The sequence below is a fragment of the Arvicanthis niloticus genome, chromosome 18 (assembly GCF_011762505.2).
Source record: "Arvicanthis niloticus isolate mArvNil1 chromosome 18, mArvNil1.pat.X, whole genome shotgun sequence".
NCBI lineage: Eukaryota > Metazoa > Chordata > Mammalia > Rodentia > Muridae > Arvicanthis > Arvicanthis niloticus.
In genome coordinates, this window is record NC_047675.1 from 14,100,486 (window position 1) to 14,113,738 (window position 13,253).

The 13,253-nt window shown below is 42.3% G+C and overlaps 1 protein-coding gene and 1 long non-coding RNA gene across 5 annotated transcripts in view; one reads left to right on the plus strand and one right to left on the minus strand.

The window, feature by feature from the left end:
• Positions 1 to 558: 558 nt before the first annotated feature.
• On the minus strand, positions 559 to 2,435 carry LOC143434935 (uncharacterized). Its single transcript, XR_013104808.1, has 2 exons — positions 2,142 to 2,435; positions 559 to 1,437 (listed from the first exon to the last, which is right to left on the minus strand). It is a non-coding gene; the product is annotated as an uncharacterized LOC143434935 (long non-coding RNA).
• Lonp2 (lon peptidase 2, peroxisomal) overlaps positions 2,433 to 13,253 on the plus strand; it is an 83,523-nt gene continuing 72,702 nt past the window's right edge. The window contains exons 1-3 of one of the 4 annotated variants that reach the window (XM_076915559.1): positions 5,842 to 5,939; positions 5,989 to 6,416; positions 10,602 to 10,836. Coding sequence is in view for 2 of the 4 variants with exons in the window: in XM_034523131.2 (XP_034379022.1) it covers positions 2,844 to 3,076; positions 10,602 to 10,836 (468 nt within the window). In the remaining 2 variants the exon portion in view is untranslated. Of the gene's footprint in view, positions 3,077 to 5,332; positions 5,371 to 5,841; positions 6,417 to 9,096; positions 9,222 to 10,601; positions 10,837 to 13,253 lie in introns of those variants that run through there. The other 3 variants (XM_076915560.1, XM_034523131.2, XM_076915558.1) reach the window with 3 other exon arrangements.

Below are 13,253 nucleotides of genomic sequence, written 5' to 3' on the forward strand. Positions count from 1 at the left end.
AACAAGTAGTAAGCTCCCATGAATAAAGAACAAGCACATGAACGTGTGCATGTTAAGGGGGGTGTTATGCTTTGGGGATCTGGAAAACAAAGCTGTATTCAGTTAGAAAGAGTTTGATTCAGCGGAGAGGAAGAGCTGGCCTCTTCCTCCCCTTTCTCTCACACTTCTTCACAGCAGCTTTCCTAAACAGCCAAGTCACATGATTATTTATGAGTTTTCTTTGCAGCTGGTTTTGTCTTCCATGCTGCTTGCTCAAGTCACGGCTGTTCCCTAGCATAGTACTCAGTATAAAGTAAGTGTCTAACACATATTAGGTTACATATCTAATAACACATTCTAGATAAATGAATGAAGTTCATTCAAATCCTGCTTTAAAGAGGGGGGGACAAGAAAGCCACACACTTACTGAAGACATTATATGTAGATTCCTGATGTTCTCTCCAATGAGCTAATGCACATCTTCATAGAAACATGCGGACAAGCAAGCAACTTGAATGTGGGCCCATTATGTGTATTAGTTACTTTTATATTGTAATAAAACACCATAACCAACGCAACTTATATATAAAAAAAGAGTTTATTTAGGTTCCAGTTTCCAGAACGTTAGAGTCCATGACAGTAGAGCAAAGAGTGGTGGCAGGAAAAGAAAGCTAAGAGTTCACATTAAACCAGAAATACAGGCAGAGAGAGTGACCTGGGAATGTCTCAGGTCTTCAAAGTCTCAACACCTGTTTCCAGTGACATACTTCCTCTAAAGCTACCCCCCCCCAAACAGTGCCATCTACTGGGGACTAAGTATTTAAACAGTTCAGACTAAGGGGGACATTCTTCATTCAAGCCACCACACTGTACCATACCATACCTTTATAGTGCAATGTGGATTTGCATGTTTCAAACTAAGTCTAAGGTAGACATGAGGGTACATATCTATAATCCAGGCACTTTCTGGCTGAGATAGGAAGATTTCAAGTTGAAAATCAGTCTTTCCTAGCAAGACCTGTAGTGAGATAAATAGTAGATTCATTGTATCTAGGGTAAATATCAGAATGAAGTAGTTGTTTTCTGGAAGTACTTAGACCTTGAAAAACATCATTGTACAAAATGGTGATTGCTTTTACAGCCGTTGTGTGACTTTAGTCACAAGAAGGTCCTGGCAGACGTGAAACATCTTGCATTGTTGGGTACAGCAAACAGTGCACAATAAGGATTGAAGTTGCAAGGCCTTGGTGCTCCTTCAAGAAACTCATAGATTAAACCTGGGTTTTGGTATGGAAAACTTGTTTTACTCTAAAAACAACTTTTGTGTGACAATTATATGCTTCTGCACAGCTGTTTGGGGTTCAGTATACCAGAGGCTATCTCTGCTGCATACAAGGTTTCATCCTGGAGTGACTCTTTTTCTTTGATCATTTTGTGTGACTCAGTTAAGACCCTGTCCTAGAAGACCAAGAAGATAATAAAATCAATAAAATTAATTTATTAAACATAAAATAAGCCCAGCCATTAGTATGCCAACAAAACACATGCTTGTTGCTTTTAGAATATGTGTGCATGATAAAAAGAAGTAAACAAGTGTTTTTAAAATATGCCCCGAAGTTTTTAAGATGGTCATAGTTTCCTCATAAAATAACTACCATGTGCAAAAGTCCTTGGTCGATCCCCAGTACCATTTTTAAAAAGACACCAATAGTCTCAGAGAGTATAGGTAATTTACCACCACCACCCCCAACTCCCAAGATAAGACTCTCAATCAAAAGGTAAGCTCTTGTAGACCTGAGCCCTTCATATCACTCCCAGAGTCTACCTCAAGATATCAACACAATGCATACCCAAGAGGAATGATTCGTGTGTTACAACCAAGTTCATCATCTACCAGTTCACCCTCCCTCTAGACCTCAGTGACTCACACAACCTAGAATCTATCATCCAGGTTGAGACCTTCTACAAAATAATTAAATGCCCTTTTAAAAGTATCTGTTTAAAATACTAATAAAGCAAAGATGAAAGCAGTCTCACAGATTTAAGAGATCTAGATAATAGGCAAAGTGAAAAATTAGGGGCAATAGTAAAACCCACAAGCTTGGAGAAAGATCTATGGATTAGGTAATGGTAATATTAATTTCCTGGATTTGATAACGAACCTTGGTTATGCAACATAATAGGGAAAACCGAGTAAAAGGTATATGGTACTTGTTAAAATATAAAAATCTATTCACTAAAAAGGTTAACAAATGTCTAGTGCACACCGTCCTTCCCAACATTCCTTTCGAATTTAAATGCAGGCACTGTTCATGCGGTGCACCAGGTTTCCTTCTTCTTGACATCTGGCATCACTGATTCAGAGAGAAGGGCAGAACAAAGCGACAGAAATTGGGCCACGGGGCCCACCGTATCTCTGGGCTAGCCGGAAGCGGAGGTGTTTGATGAGGGAACCAGCCTGGGGATGCGGCCAGAAATTGAAGGGCCTGGGTCTAGGGACAGGGACAGAAGCCGCTACGCTTTCGCATGGGGGAGGGCCGGAAGGCCTAGTAGCTCCAGCCTCAGGAAGGGTTGTGGGCGGGCCCGGAAGCAGCAGCACAAGGCCTGGGGGCGGGGCCGAAGAGTCAGGGTTTGAGCCTGGAAGCCTGGGGAAGGGGCGGGGCCGGAAGCGGCACTCACTCAAGCCTGGGGGCGGGGCCGAAGAGTCAGGGTTTGAGCCTGGAAGCCTGGGGAAGGGGCGGGGCCGGAAGCGGCACTCACTCAAGCCTGGGGGCGGGCCGTAGAGTTACGGCTGCGGTGCGGCGTAGGAGGTGTAGCGCTCTCAGCTGAAGTCCTCCCTAGCTCTGGTGTTAACGGCCGTGGCCATGTCCTCCGTGAGCCCCATCCAGATCCCCAGCCGCCTTCCGCTGCTGTTGACCCATGAGAGTGTGCTGCTGCCCGGCTCCACTATGCGCACAAGTGTGGACACGGCCCGCAACTTGCAGCTGGTGCGGAGCCGCTTGCTCAAGGGCACGTCGTTGCAGAGCACTATCCTAGGAGTCATCCCCAACACACCCGACCCGGCTAGCGACACGCAGGACCTGCCACCACTACACAGGTAGGCCGGGCACTCGGAGGCCTCCGGGACCCGCGCCCCGGCGGCCTTTGAGCACAGTTGTTGTCTCAGTCCCCTCTACGTGAAAAGTGGGAGTGACGCTTTTCACCAGTGACCGTTAGTGAGCCAGATAAGTCACGGAGCAATACCTGACACGGGTGGAAACTGTGCAGTTTATTTCCTGCCTGTTGCTGTTGTTAATCTGATTTGAATTCGAGTCCTACAGGGCCTTCTTCACCGCCCGCCCAGCGCTGTTTACTTCCCGGCCCCTCCCCCATACCACCTTTCACCCTGTACCCTTTCTTTCCTTTCAGTCAGCTTCCTGTCATGTTCTCCAGTTGAAACATTGTAATCTAGAGATTTCTTTTTTTCCTGCTCATGCCTAAACTACGCAGTTAACTTTTGGGTGCTTTGCTTTACACTTGTTACCCATTTTCTCTATCCCCAGTGGACTCCCCTTCATGAAGAGCCTTTCTTGTTCGCATTTTCCTTGGGGTCTTCCACTCCAGCCTTCTTTCTTAGCCTCTCATCTCACCTTTGCTCCTTTCTGGCATTTTTATCTTAGGCCCGGGGCTTGTCACTGGATAGCCCTGTGTCCTGGCTCTGGTTCGGTGACTTGGGTGGTAGATTTCACCCGTGTCTGACTCTTCCCCTGCGACTTTGAAACTTAATGTGTCTCTTAGGTGTGTGTCAGTGCAGACTGCTTTGCACCATGCTTTATGGATAGCCATGTTTCCCTGAACTGCCCAGTGATTGTGGGTATAGAGCACTTGAAGTGTGTTCCAGTATGAATTTTAGCACTGGTGTGCATGTGTGCCCAGAAAGGCTGTCAGTTCCAGGCAGCTCAAGGCAGTTGGTCACCCTAAGTGTTCCATAAAAGTACAGTGCACACTATATTTTGAGAAAATGTGAAAATGTTGATTAATGTTACATAGAATAAATGTTGCAATGCTAATATTCTTACTATTTCACCTAAAATCACCTGTGGATATTAAAATCATGAGTATGGCTCATATTTTTATTGGACAGTACTAGTCTATAGAATGTCTCATCAGATGTTGTCTTCAAGCTCTCCTCTCAGGTTCTTGCTCTGTGTCTTGTACTGAAGATGTTTCTCCAGGTTGGAGAGCCTCCTTCCCCTCCTTATTTTCAAGTGAAGGCTTCCTGACTCTGAATGGATTTCATAAATGGGACTGACTACATTACTTAGACAACTTATATCTTTTCCTCGTGTTTTCAAAGGAGACTGATAGCTCTTTAAAAACAAAATAAACAGTAAAGCATGAAACAAACCCACAAGAACTCAATAATAGTTTACATTGTATCATCCTGAAAAAAATGGACCCCCATTTGAACTATTCTTGACTATTGCCTAAATAGTATTGAACACTAAAATTTCATTACTTTATTGTAGCAAATTATATTTAGTACCAGTCTCTTCTAACATATTACCTCATTCTTTAAACCTCTGATTATTTCTCCCATATTATTTTACATTCTGTGTTCAGCCACTTAGTTGAGGCAGAAATTCTTGTGATTAAATGTTTTGTTTTATTTCTTGGGAAGAACATTAGACCTTGAACCTATGGTAAGTACTCTATTGTTCAGCTATGTCCTCAGCTCTTTTACTTTTTATTTTGATACTGAGTCTGAGTAAGTACTTTGTGCTGGCTACAAACTCTTCTGTAGCTTACTGAAGTACTGAACTGGTGATCCTCCTGCCTCAGCCCTCCAAGAAGCCAGTGTTATTATACACCTGTGCTACCCAATCTAGCTTGATTTATTTCTCATGTGTGCTGGATAGTTTTATGTCACCTTGACACAAGTTAAAGTCATCTGAGGAGAGAACCTCAATTGAGAAGATATCTCTATAAAACCAGGCTGTAGGCAAGCTTGAATTTATTCCTCCCTGTTAGTTCTTTAAGTGGTAGATTAAACAAATCTGGTCAGGCATTCAGACGTTGTGCCAGCTAGTTTTATGTCGACTTGACATAAGCTGGAGTCATCTGAAAAGCAGGAACCTCAATTGAGAAAATGTCTTCATAAGATACTCTATAAAATATAGGGCATTTTCTTAATTAGTGATTGATGGGGAAGGGCCCGGTCCATTGTGGGTGGTGCCGCCCCTGGTCTGGTGATCCTGGATTGTGTAACAAAGCAGGCTGATCAAGTCATGGGGGAACAAGCCAGTAAGCAGCACCCCTCTGTGGCTTCTGCATCAGCTCTTGCCTCCAGGTTTCTGCCCTATGTGAATGCCTGTTCTGACTTCCTTTGATGTTGCACAGTTATTTGGGAGTGTAAGTGAAATAAACCCTTTCCTCACCAAATTGCTTTGGTTGTGTTTCATCACAGCAATTATAACCCTAAGACAGAAATTGGTACCAGGACAGTGAGGTATTGCTGTGATAGACCGGACCATGTGATTTTAGTGAGGATTGTGGAAGGACTTTGGAACTTTGAGCTAGACTCGTGGAGCGTCCAAAGCTTGCTGAGCTTTTCTGTGGCAGATTAATGTTGAGAGCTGTGCAGGTGATGGAGGCCTGGCTCATGAAGTTTCAGAGGAAAGCAAAGACTGATCTGGGCCTTCTCTGAAGAATCTGGCATCTGGTCAGCTGGAAATGAAGAACTGGCTGTAATTAACAAGAGATCAGAACCACTAAGGTTAAGCCTTTGTTTAGCTGGGACAATGGATGCTGGACAGTTGGTGCTGAAGAGTCAGCTGTGATTAACAACAAACCAGCATCATTAAGGTGAAATCACCTGGGAGGTATTTCCTCAGAGTCAGCACACAGAAGCCGTGTTCCAGAAGCGACCAAGGTTTTACCTCATGCTGACACACAGAAGCTGTGTTCCAGAAGTGACCAAGGTTTTACCTCAGGCTGACACACAGAAGCTGTGTTCCAGAAGTGACCAAGGTTTTACCTCAGGCTGACAGCTAAACTTGGTAGTGTCACCCAGGTGGTACTGGTTTTGAAGGCATGAAAGGGTCATGGAGAGCAGCTGAGATTTGGCACTGTATGCAGGGCTGAAAGGAGCTAGGAGAGAGAGGCTTTTGGTGAAAGTGGAGCCCAGCTGGACAAGAGACCCCAGCGCTTTGGAGAAGTCAGTACCATGAGATCACCACCCAAAACAGAAGCAGCAGTGGCATGGAGCCAGCAGGAGCATTAAAAAGCTGTCTGTGTGTGCCACAGAAGGTGGCGCTGGAGAAGTGACCCAAGCTCCTTGGAGGAGCCCAGAAGCTCATGAGTGAATCCCAAATAACTGGACATTGTGCTGTTTATACCTTTGGAGTTTGCTTTTCCTTTGTTCAAATTACGACTGTGCCCTGATTCTTCCTCTTGAAGTAAGAAAGTACTTAACTTATATTTGGCTTTACAGGAGCCCACACTTAACAGATTGAAGTTTTAAAAGAGATTTTAGATTTTAAAAGAAATGTAAAGAGACTGAATTTTAATGTGTTTGAATTATAAAGACTGTGGGACTTTTAAAGTTTGTAAAATGTTTTATATTGTAATTTTGAGGGTAATGTGTGATCTTGGGGATGTGTAAGAAAGGAGAGGTAAAGTGACGTGTTTGTGTGTCAGGTGACCAGGGGTCACTTGTCCTGTTACGTCAACTTGATACAGCCTAGAGTCATCTGAAAGAGAGAGAGAGAGAGAGAGACACCCTCAATTGAGAAAATGCTTTCATAAGATCAGGCTGTAGAGCATTTTCTTAATTAATGATTGGTGGCTTACCAGTTTTTATCCAGGACCAGGTTGGGTGGTTCACAACTGCCCATAACTCCATTCTGAGGGTATCTCGTTGGCCTCTATAAAGCTGTGGCATACACCTGAGAAGTGCACACATGTACAGAGACACATACATGTAAATTTAAAAGGAAAAATCTAAAAAGTAAAGTTAGTCATATTTTAGTTTTGAGTTAGTAATTTTCTATATTATTCTGGCAAGGTTTTTGAGAGTTGCTAATTGCAATATCTGCAAATAACAGTAACTAAATCTTCCTTGCCTGAAACTAATCAATAATTCAAGTGCATGGTAATGTTCACGTTAATGTTCATATGTTGCCTTTGTTTTAGGTAATTGAGAATTAACTGGCAGTGCTGTTGGTTTGTATATATTGCTGGGGAATTAAATCTAGGGTCTCAGCATGCTAAGCAAAGCATGCTACCACTGAACCACATCACAGTCCAATCATTCACATTAGAGAGTTTCTGTAAAACGTCTTCACAGAGTTTGAGTACTGTAAGCATTCACCAGGTCATAGCTATACTGGAAATACTGTTTGTTACTTGAAAAGCCTTTGTATAGAAAGATCATACTATATTCCTCAGAGGAGATTCTGAAATCTTTTCTCTGTTATGGCTTTCAAATGCTCTGTGCTTTCAAAGTATGAACACTGAGCTAACTAACGCTTACCTGTTTCTATACACAGATCTCTCCTTCACAGTTCCCTCCTTTTCTGGATGCTAGTCATTCCCAGAGATGAGTGGAGGGCTCTGATCCTGCCTAGTTTCCTTTACAGCCTCCTGGTGACCAGCTCCAGTACCCACTGTCTAGCAGAACAAATTTGCTCTCCTGTGTTCCTCACCACCTGTTTGCTGGCTTTTCTGTATAGCAGTCCCTTCTTCATGCTTAGTATATAGGCATGTTGCTGGATAGGAGGCTTCTTTAAAGGAATGTGGAACTTGGCTTTCATGCCACGTAAGGACTGCCTGTATTTCTTTGCTTAGCTGAATTATATAATTAGTGGCTCCTGCATGACTTGCTGTTTCATTAATGAAAACAGGCAATCATTTAACACTGTTTGCAGTGTCAGTTATTTTCAACCTCTCATTTTAAAAGCTTCTATTACTTTGAATCTGTGGTGCAGGACATGCGCTCCACGCAGCACATGTGGAGGTCTGACAGCTTGGGAGAGTCATTTCTCATATTTCACCATGTAGTCCCTGAAATTTAACAAATGTCTACAGGCTTGGCCACAGGCATCCTTCCCACTAAGCCATCTCACTGGGCCCTACCTAACATTATTGTTCGGGGTTCATGGATGCCTTTCCTCAGAGTGCTAGTCCCCCAACTCCTATTTAGTTTGTTGGCTTTCTTACCCATCTGTGAGACCCTAAGTTGGTTTCTTTGGCATTTATAATCCCTAGGATACTTACGGTAACAGTCACACAGTCTCACAACTGGAAGGATCGATTTTTACCCATGCAACCCTCCTACTTGCACCTATCAATATTCTTAGGCTTTTAAGAAATACTGTGTGATAATGATAAAATTTTTGGATTTAATATTTTATATTAGCAGGTATGTAATGAAGAATCTACTTAGATCTTCCAAAGTCTTTATGTACTTGATAGGGCAAATTCATATCATCCATTGTGGTGAGAATTGTCCTAAGACCTAAGTCAGAAACTCCATTGCAACAAATACTGTAACTGTGGATAGCCACTCAGTTTCCCCAGTTTTGAATCTCAATTATTCAATTGTCACAGGAAATGTTGGTACCTTCTTATATTACCCATAACATTGGGGGGGGGATATAGCAAAATAAAACTCAAGGAAGCTTTTTATAATGGCAAAGCATTCTACACCTACCCCTCATGGTGATATTGTGCTCTTAATAGGTAGTTTTAAGTGTAGATTTCATAGAAGGGGATAGAAGAGAGGAGTGAAGAGCCCTACGTTCCCCCAGTTTGGGCAAAACTAACTAGTGCCGTTACAGAAAAGACTCGGAGGGCTGTGAGTTTTAATATGAGAAGAGGCCTTTTAAGTAGAATGGAAACAGCAATGACAGCAAAGGTCACATTTGGTAGACAGGGCAAAGTCTACATAATTCCGTTCTGCCCTCACCCCAGAAAACTGCCTTTCTTGAGTGTTCCATTTAGATTTTCTTACCACTGCAGAGAGGGTTTTCAGATACTTTTGGAGCACCTGGATTGTCCAAGGCAGTTTCCAGATCATAGGAACCAAAGCCCCCCAGTCAGACTTAGCATGGAGTAACATTCTGTAATGTTTTACAGAGCTGGAAGATACATAGCAACTGGGAACTTCAACTTTTCTTTGACCTTTAACAAAATCAGAGCACTGAGAAATGCATTTACTGCAGGGCTGCTGCCTAAAGGGAAAGACCTCACTCACCAAAGGTGTAAGTCTGGACCTGAAGTTGTAAATTCAAAGTAGAACTTTTGGTTGTATCTTAGAAGGTACATATTCTAGTAAAAGGGCAAGGCTGTTTAGAAGGATGGGTTTTGTAGATACTTTTCTCGTGCTGTGATAAATACTCTGCCAAAAGCAACTTCAGGAGTCCAGGGCTTATTTGGCTCACATTTTATGTAAGAAAGTCAGGGCAGCAGGAGCTTGAAGTAGTTAGTCACATCGCATCCCAAATCAAGAAGCCGACAGCAAAACATGCTGTGCTCAGCTCAGTTTCTCCCTTTATTTATACAGAGCAGTATCTTAGACCTGGGTATGTGGTGCCACTCACAGTGGGCAGGCCTTACCTCCTCAGTTAACTGAGTCAGGTTAATCTCTCATAGGCATGCCCAGAGTCTCATCAAGGTGACATTTAGATTAGCCATAACAGTGACAAACTGTAAAGACAATGTTTGTATTGTAGTAGGAAATTAGATTCATTGACTAGTTTATTTGCTTAACTTACTTTCCCATATAAAGTCTGGAGATAAGTAGTGTCTTAATTGCTTTTCTGTTGCTGTATTCAAACACTATGACCAAGGGAATTTATAGAAGGGTTTATCTGGGCTTACAATTTGAAAGGGAAAAGAGTCATCATTACCTTAGTGGGAAGCATAGCAGTAAGCACCAGGCATGGTGACCAGAGTATCTGAGTGCTCACCACATCTCAAACCACAAGGAAACAGCAAGAGCACACTGGGAGGCTTTGGAACTTCAAGCCCACCTCCAGTGATTCACTTCCTCCAGCAAGGTCATACCTACTAATCCTTTCCAAACATCACCAACGGGGACAAAGTATTTAAATGCCCAAGAATCTAGGGGGCATCTCACTCAAGCCAACAGAGTCTACTCCACAGCACTCAGTCTCATGGCTGGATAATAATGCAAAATTTATTCAGTCCAACTTCAAAAGTTCCCATAGTCTTGCAGAGTCTCGAAACAGTTTTGAATTCTAAACTCCAAAATTTTTTTTGAGACTCAAGGCACTTTCTTAACTGTAATGCCTTGCAATCAAAAAGCTAATTACATAGTCCAACCTACAGTGGCAGAAGATACATATCACCCTTCCAATAGGGAGAAATCGGGGCATAGTGAGGAAATACTGTGCCAAAACCCAGCAAGTCAAACACCAACATTTCTGGTTTCATATCCAGTGTCAAAGGGCACAGATGTTTTGGTTCATCTAGCTTTGCCGCCTCTAACAACTTCTAAACTCACTTGGGCTGGTTCTACTCTGTATGCAGCCACCACACCTGGCTAAATCAGCACTTTTTGAAGGGAATGTCAGTTCTGCCGTGTTAAGTGTAATGCCAATGTTTTATGTATTTTTCAGAATTGGAACGGCTGCCCTGGCAGTTCAGGTTGTGGGCAGTAATTGGCCCAAGCCACACTACACTTTACTGATCACTGGCCTGTGCCGGTTCCAGATTGTGCAAGTCTTGAAAGAGAAGCCATATCCTGTGGCTGAAGTGGAGCAGCTGGACCGACTTGAGGACTTTCCCAATACCTGCAAAACCAGGGAGGAGCTTGGAGAGCTGTCGGAGCAATTCTACAGATATGCAGTGCAGGTGAGTGGCTTCCGCTTTCCTTAAAACCTTTCCTGCTGCTGCTTTGCTGTCTTGAGGTCAGATGACTCTGAAGGTGATGAAGCTGTAGAGCTGCATATACTGAAACAGTTTTGTGGTATTTTAGAGCGTGGTCCAGTTTGCTTTTGCCTTGGGTTGCACTTAAATCATCCTGGGCGTATTGGCCAAGTCTTTCTACAGGTGTTCCCAAAGACAGGACTACAGTTTCTTTATAATTCCAGTGCCTCCCAACCTGGTAGCTACTAAACAGAAGTGATTTGTGCTAAAATGGAAGTACAGTAGACTTGTTACTAAAGTACTAGTCAGAATAAAGAAATATGTTGTTTCAGGTCCAGGTCACGCGGCACGGCTTAGGGACTGTGAGGATGAAATAGTGGACAATTTTACCTATGGTTTACCTTTGGCCTGCTAAAACCCTGGGATGGAAGCGTGCTGTGGTTGTATATGAAGTAATGCACTTCTGAATTCTGGGTGTCAGGCTTTTTTATCAGCTCTAGATAAAACATTTCCACTCTCCACCTTGTTTTACTTAAAAACCATAATAAAATGCAAAATTGTATCATTAAATGTAGTCTTCTGCTTCTCGATTGCTGTAATCTACTACCCTGACTGAATCTGTGAGGACTAGCTGGCGTCTAAGGTCTTGATTTCAGACACCATCGATGACTGAAGTGCAGAGCTGAGGTGCACAGCCTGTGGCACCTGCATCTGAAGGTCATTCTAAATAATAGTCACTCCTGATGTGGTAAACAGTAAGAGGAACATAATTTCTATCTAGAGTTGTAACATCAGGGCCAAAGGGAGAATGCACTGGAAGAAAGAACTGGATGAGGCAGTGTATCTTACTTGTATGCCCAAGACTGGGGAGGGTTCTCTTGAGGATAAAGTTCAGATTTCCTAGTACTGTAAAGACTCTTTACAAACCTTGTCTTAGGCTTCTCTTGCCTCAGCTCTAGTTACTACATAGAAATCAATAGTTATAGCCATGCTGGATGGCACAAAAAAAAACAAAACAAACAAACAAACAAAAAAAAAAAACCTCATTCCTTATTTTCTAGTGATTTTTGCTTCTTGTTTTTTTTTCTTCTCTAAACGGTAGGCTCTATGTGCGTTGCAGCTGCCGTGTGGTGTTACTCTTCCTTCCCTGGGCCCGCTCAGTTGGGTCTCATCATTTCTCCTCATCTTGTGTTGTAACTGTCCTACAGACCTGTTCTCCTACAAACCTGAGTCCCACCCTGTGTCAGCTGTCCTGCATGTGTGGCAAATAGTTTGTAATCACAGGGCTAGGGGATTGTATTTAATTTCTTTGATTCTGATTCCTTGAATTTTGGGGTTTTTTTTAATGGCTTTTTATTTGTTTGTTTTTATGTATTTTTCCCACCTAACACTATCTTCATGCGGTTGTACTTTAATTCCCCCGATTCTTGGAAAGTAATGGGTAGTTCCCTTCATTACAGTATTTTCAGAGCTGATTAATTAGCCCTGGCCCATGAAATCCTATTAGAGTTGTTTACATGAGGATTTAATATATCATTTGTAAATTAGATAGCATGAACCAGGTTTTGATGATTAGCCGGAAACCAGAACTCATGTAACAAAGGCTTATTTTTTGCTAAGGCATCGTGACTAAACCTGTAGGGGTAATGACCTGCCTTTCAGTGACACTTAGACTGGAATTAATCTCAAGTTTTCTTCCTTATGCTGAGGCAGAAGAAGGAAATCTGGCAACTCTTCCAATGACTTAGCATTTCTGCCCAGAAGGAATGTTTCAAAGATCGGTGTAAGACTGTAGCTGCCCCTGTATTCAGAGGACGTGAGAAAGAATAGACCTACTGTGTGCCCACAAAAAAAGGGAATCTGTTCACTAGTCCTAATAACTGTGACAGTTGCTGGAAGCTTATCTTCAGCTTAATCTGTTGTAATATTCTAGCATGGAAGTTTTGTTTTGTGTATGCCCCCCCCCAGCTAAATATCAGTGTGCAGACCAATTAACCCACAGACTATAGTAAAAATCAGCATTTTAGCTCCTAATTGGCTGTCATATTAGCATCATCTATGCTATCAATTTCCAATATAATTATTACATTGTAGTTACATAAAACAATGTTTTGGGTTTTTTTTGTTTTTTTTTTTTTTTATTAAGAACAAGAAGCATGGTCCCTACAGTTTACCTGTAGTGTGTCTGAGAAGTGCACGGAGACAAAGCTGACGTCACAAAATATGAAGAATTGTTGAATCTAGGCAGGGAATACAAAGGAATCATCATAATCTTTTTATAGTTTTGTTAGGAATTTGAGTTTTAAAGTCATAGAACAAATTTACAAAGCCTTGTGCAAATTTTAGTATTAAATACTTAACTAGCCATTTTTTGCTTTTCATTCTAATATTTATTCCTGTGT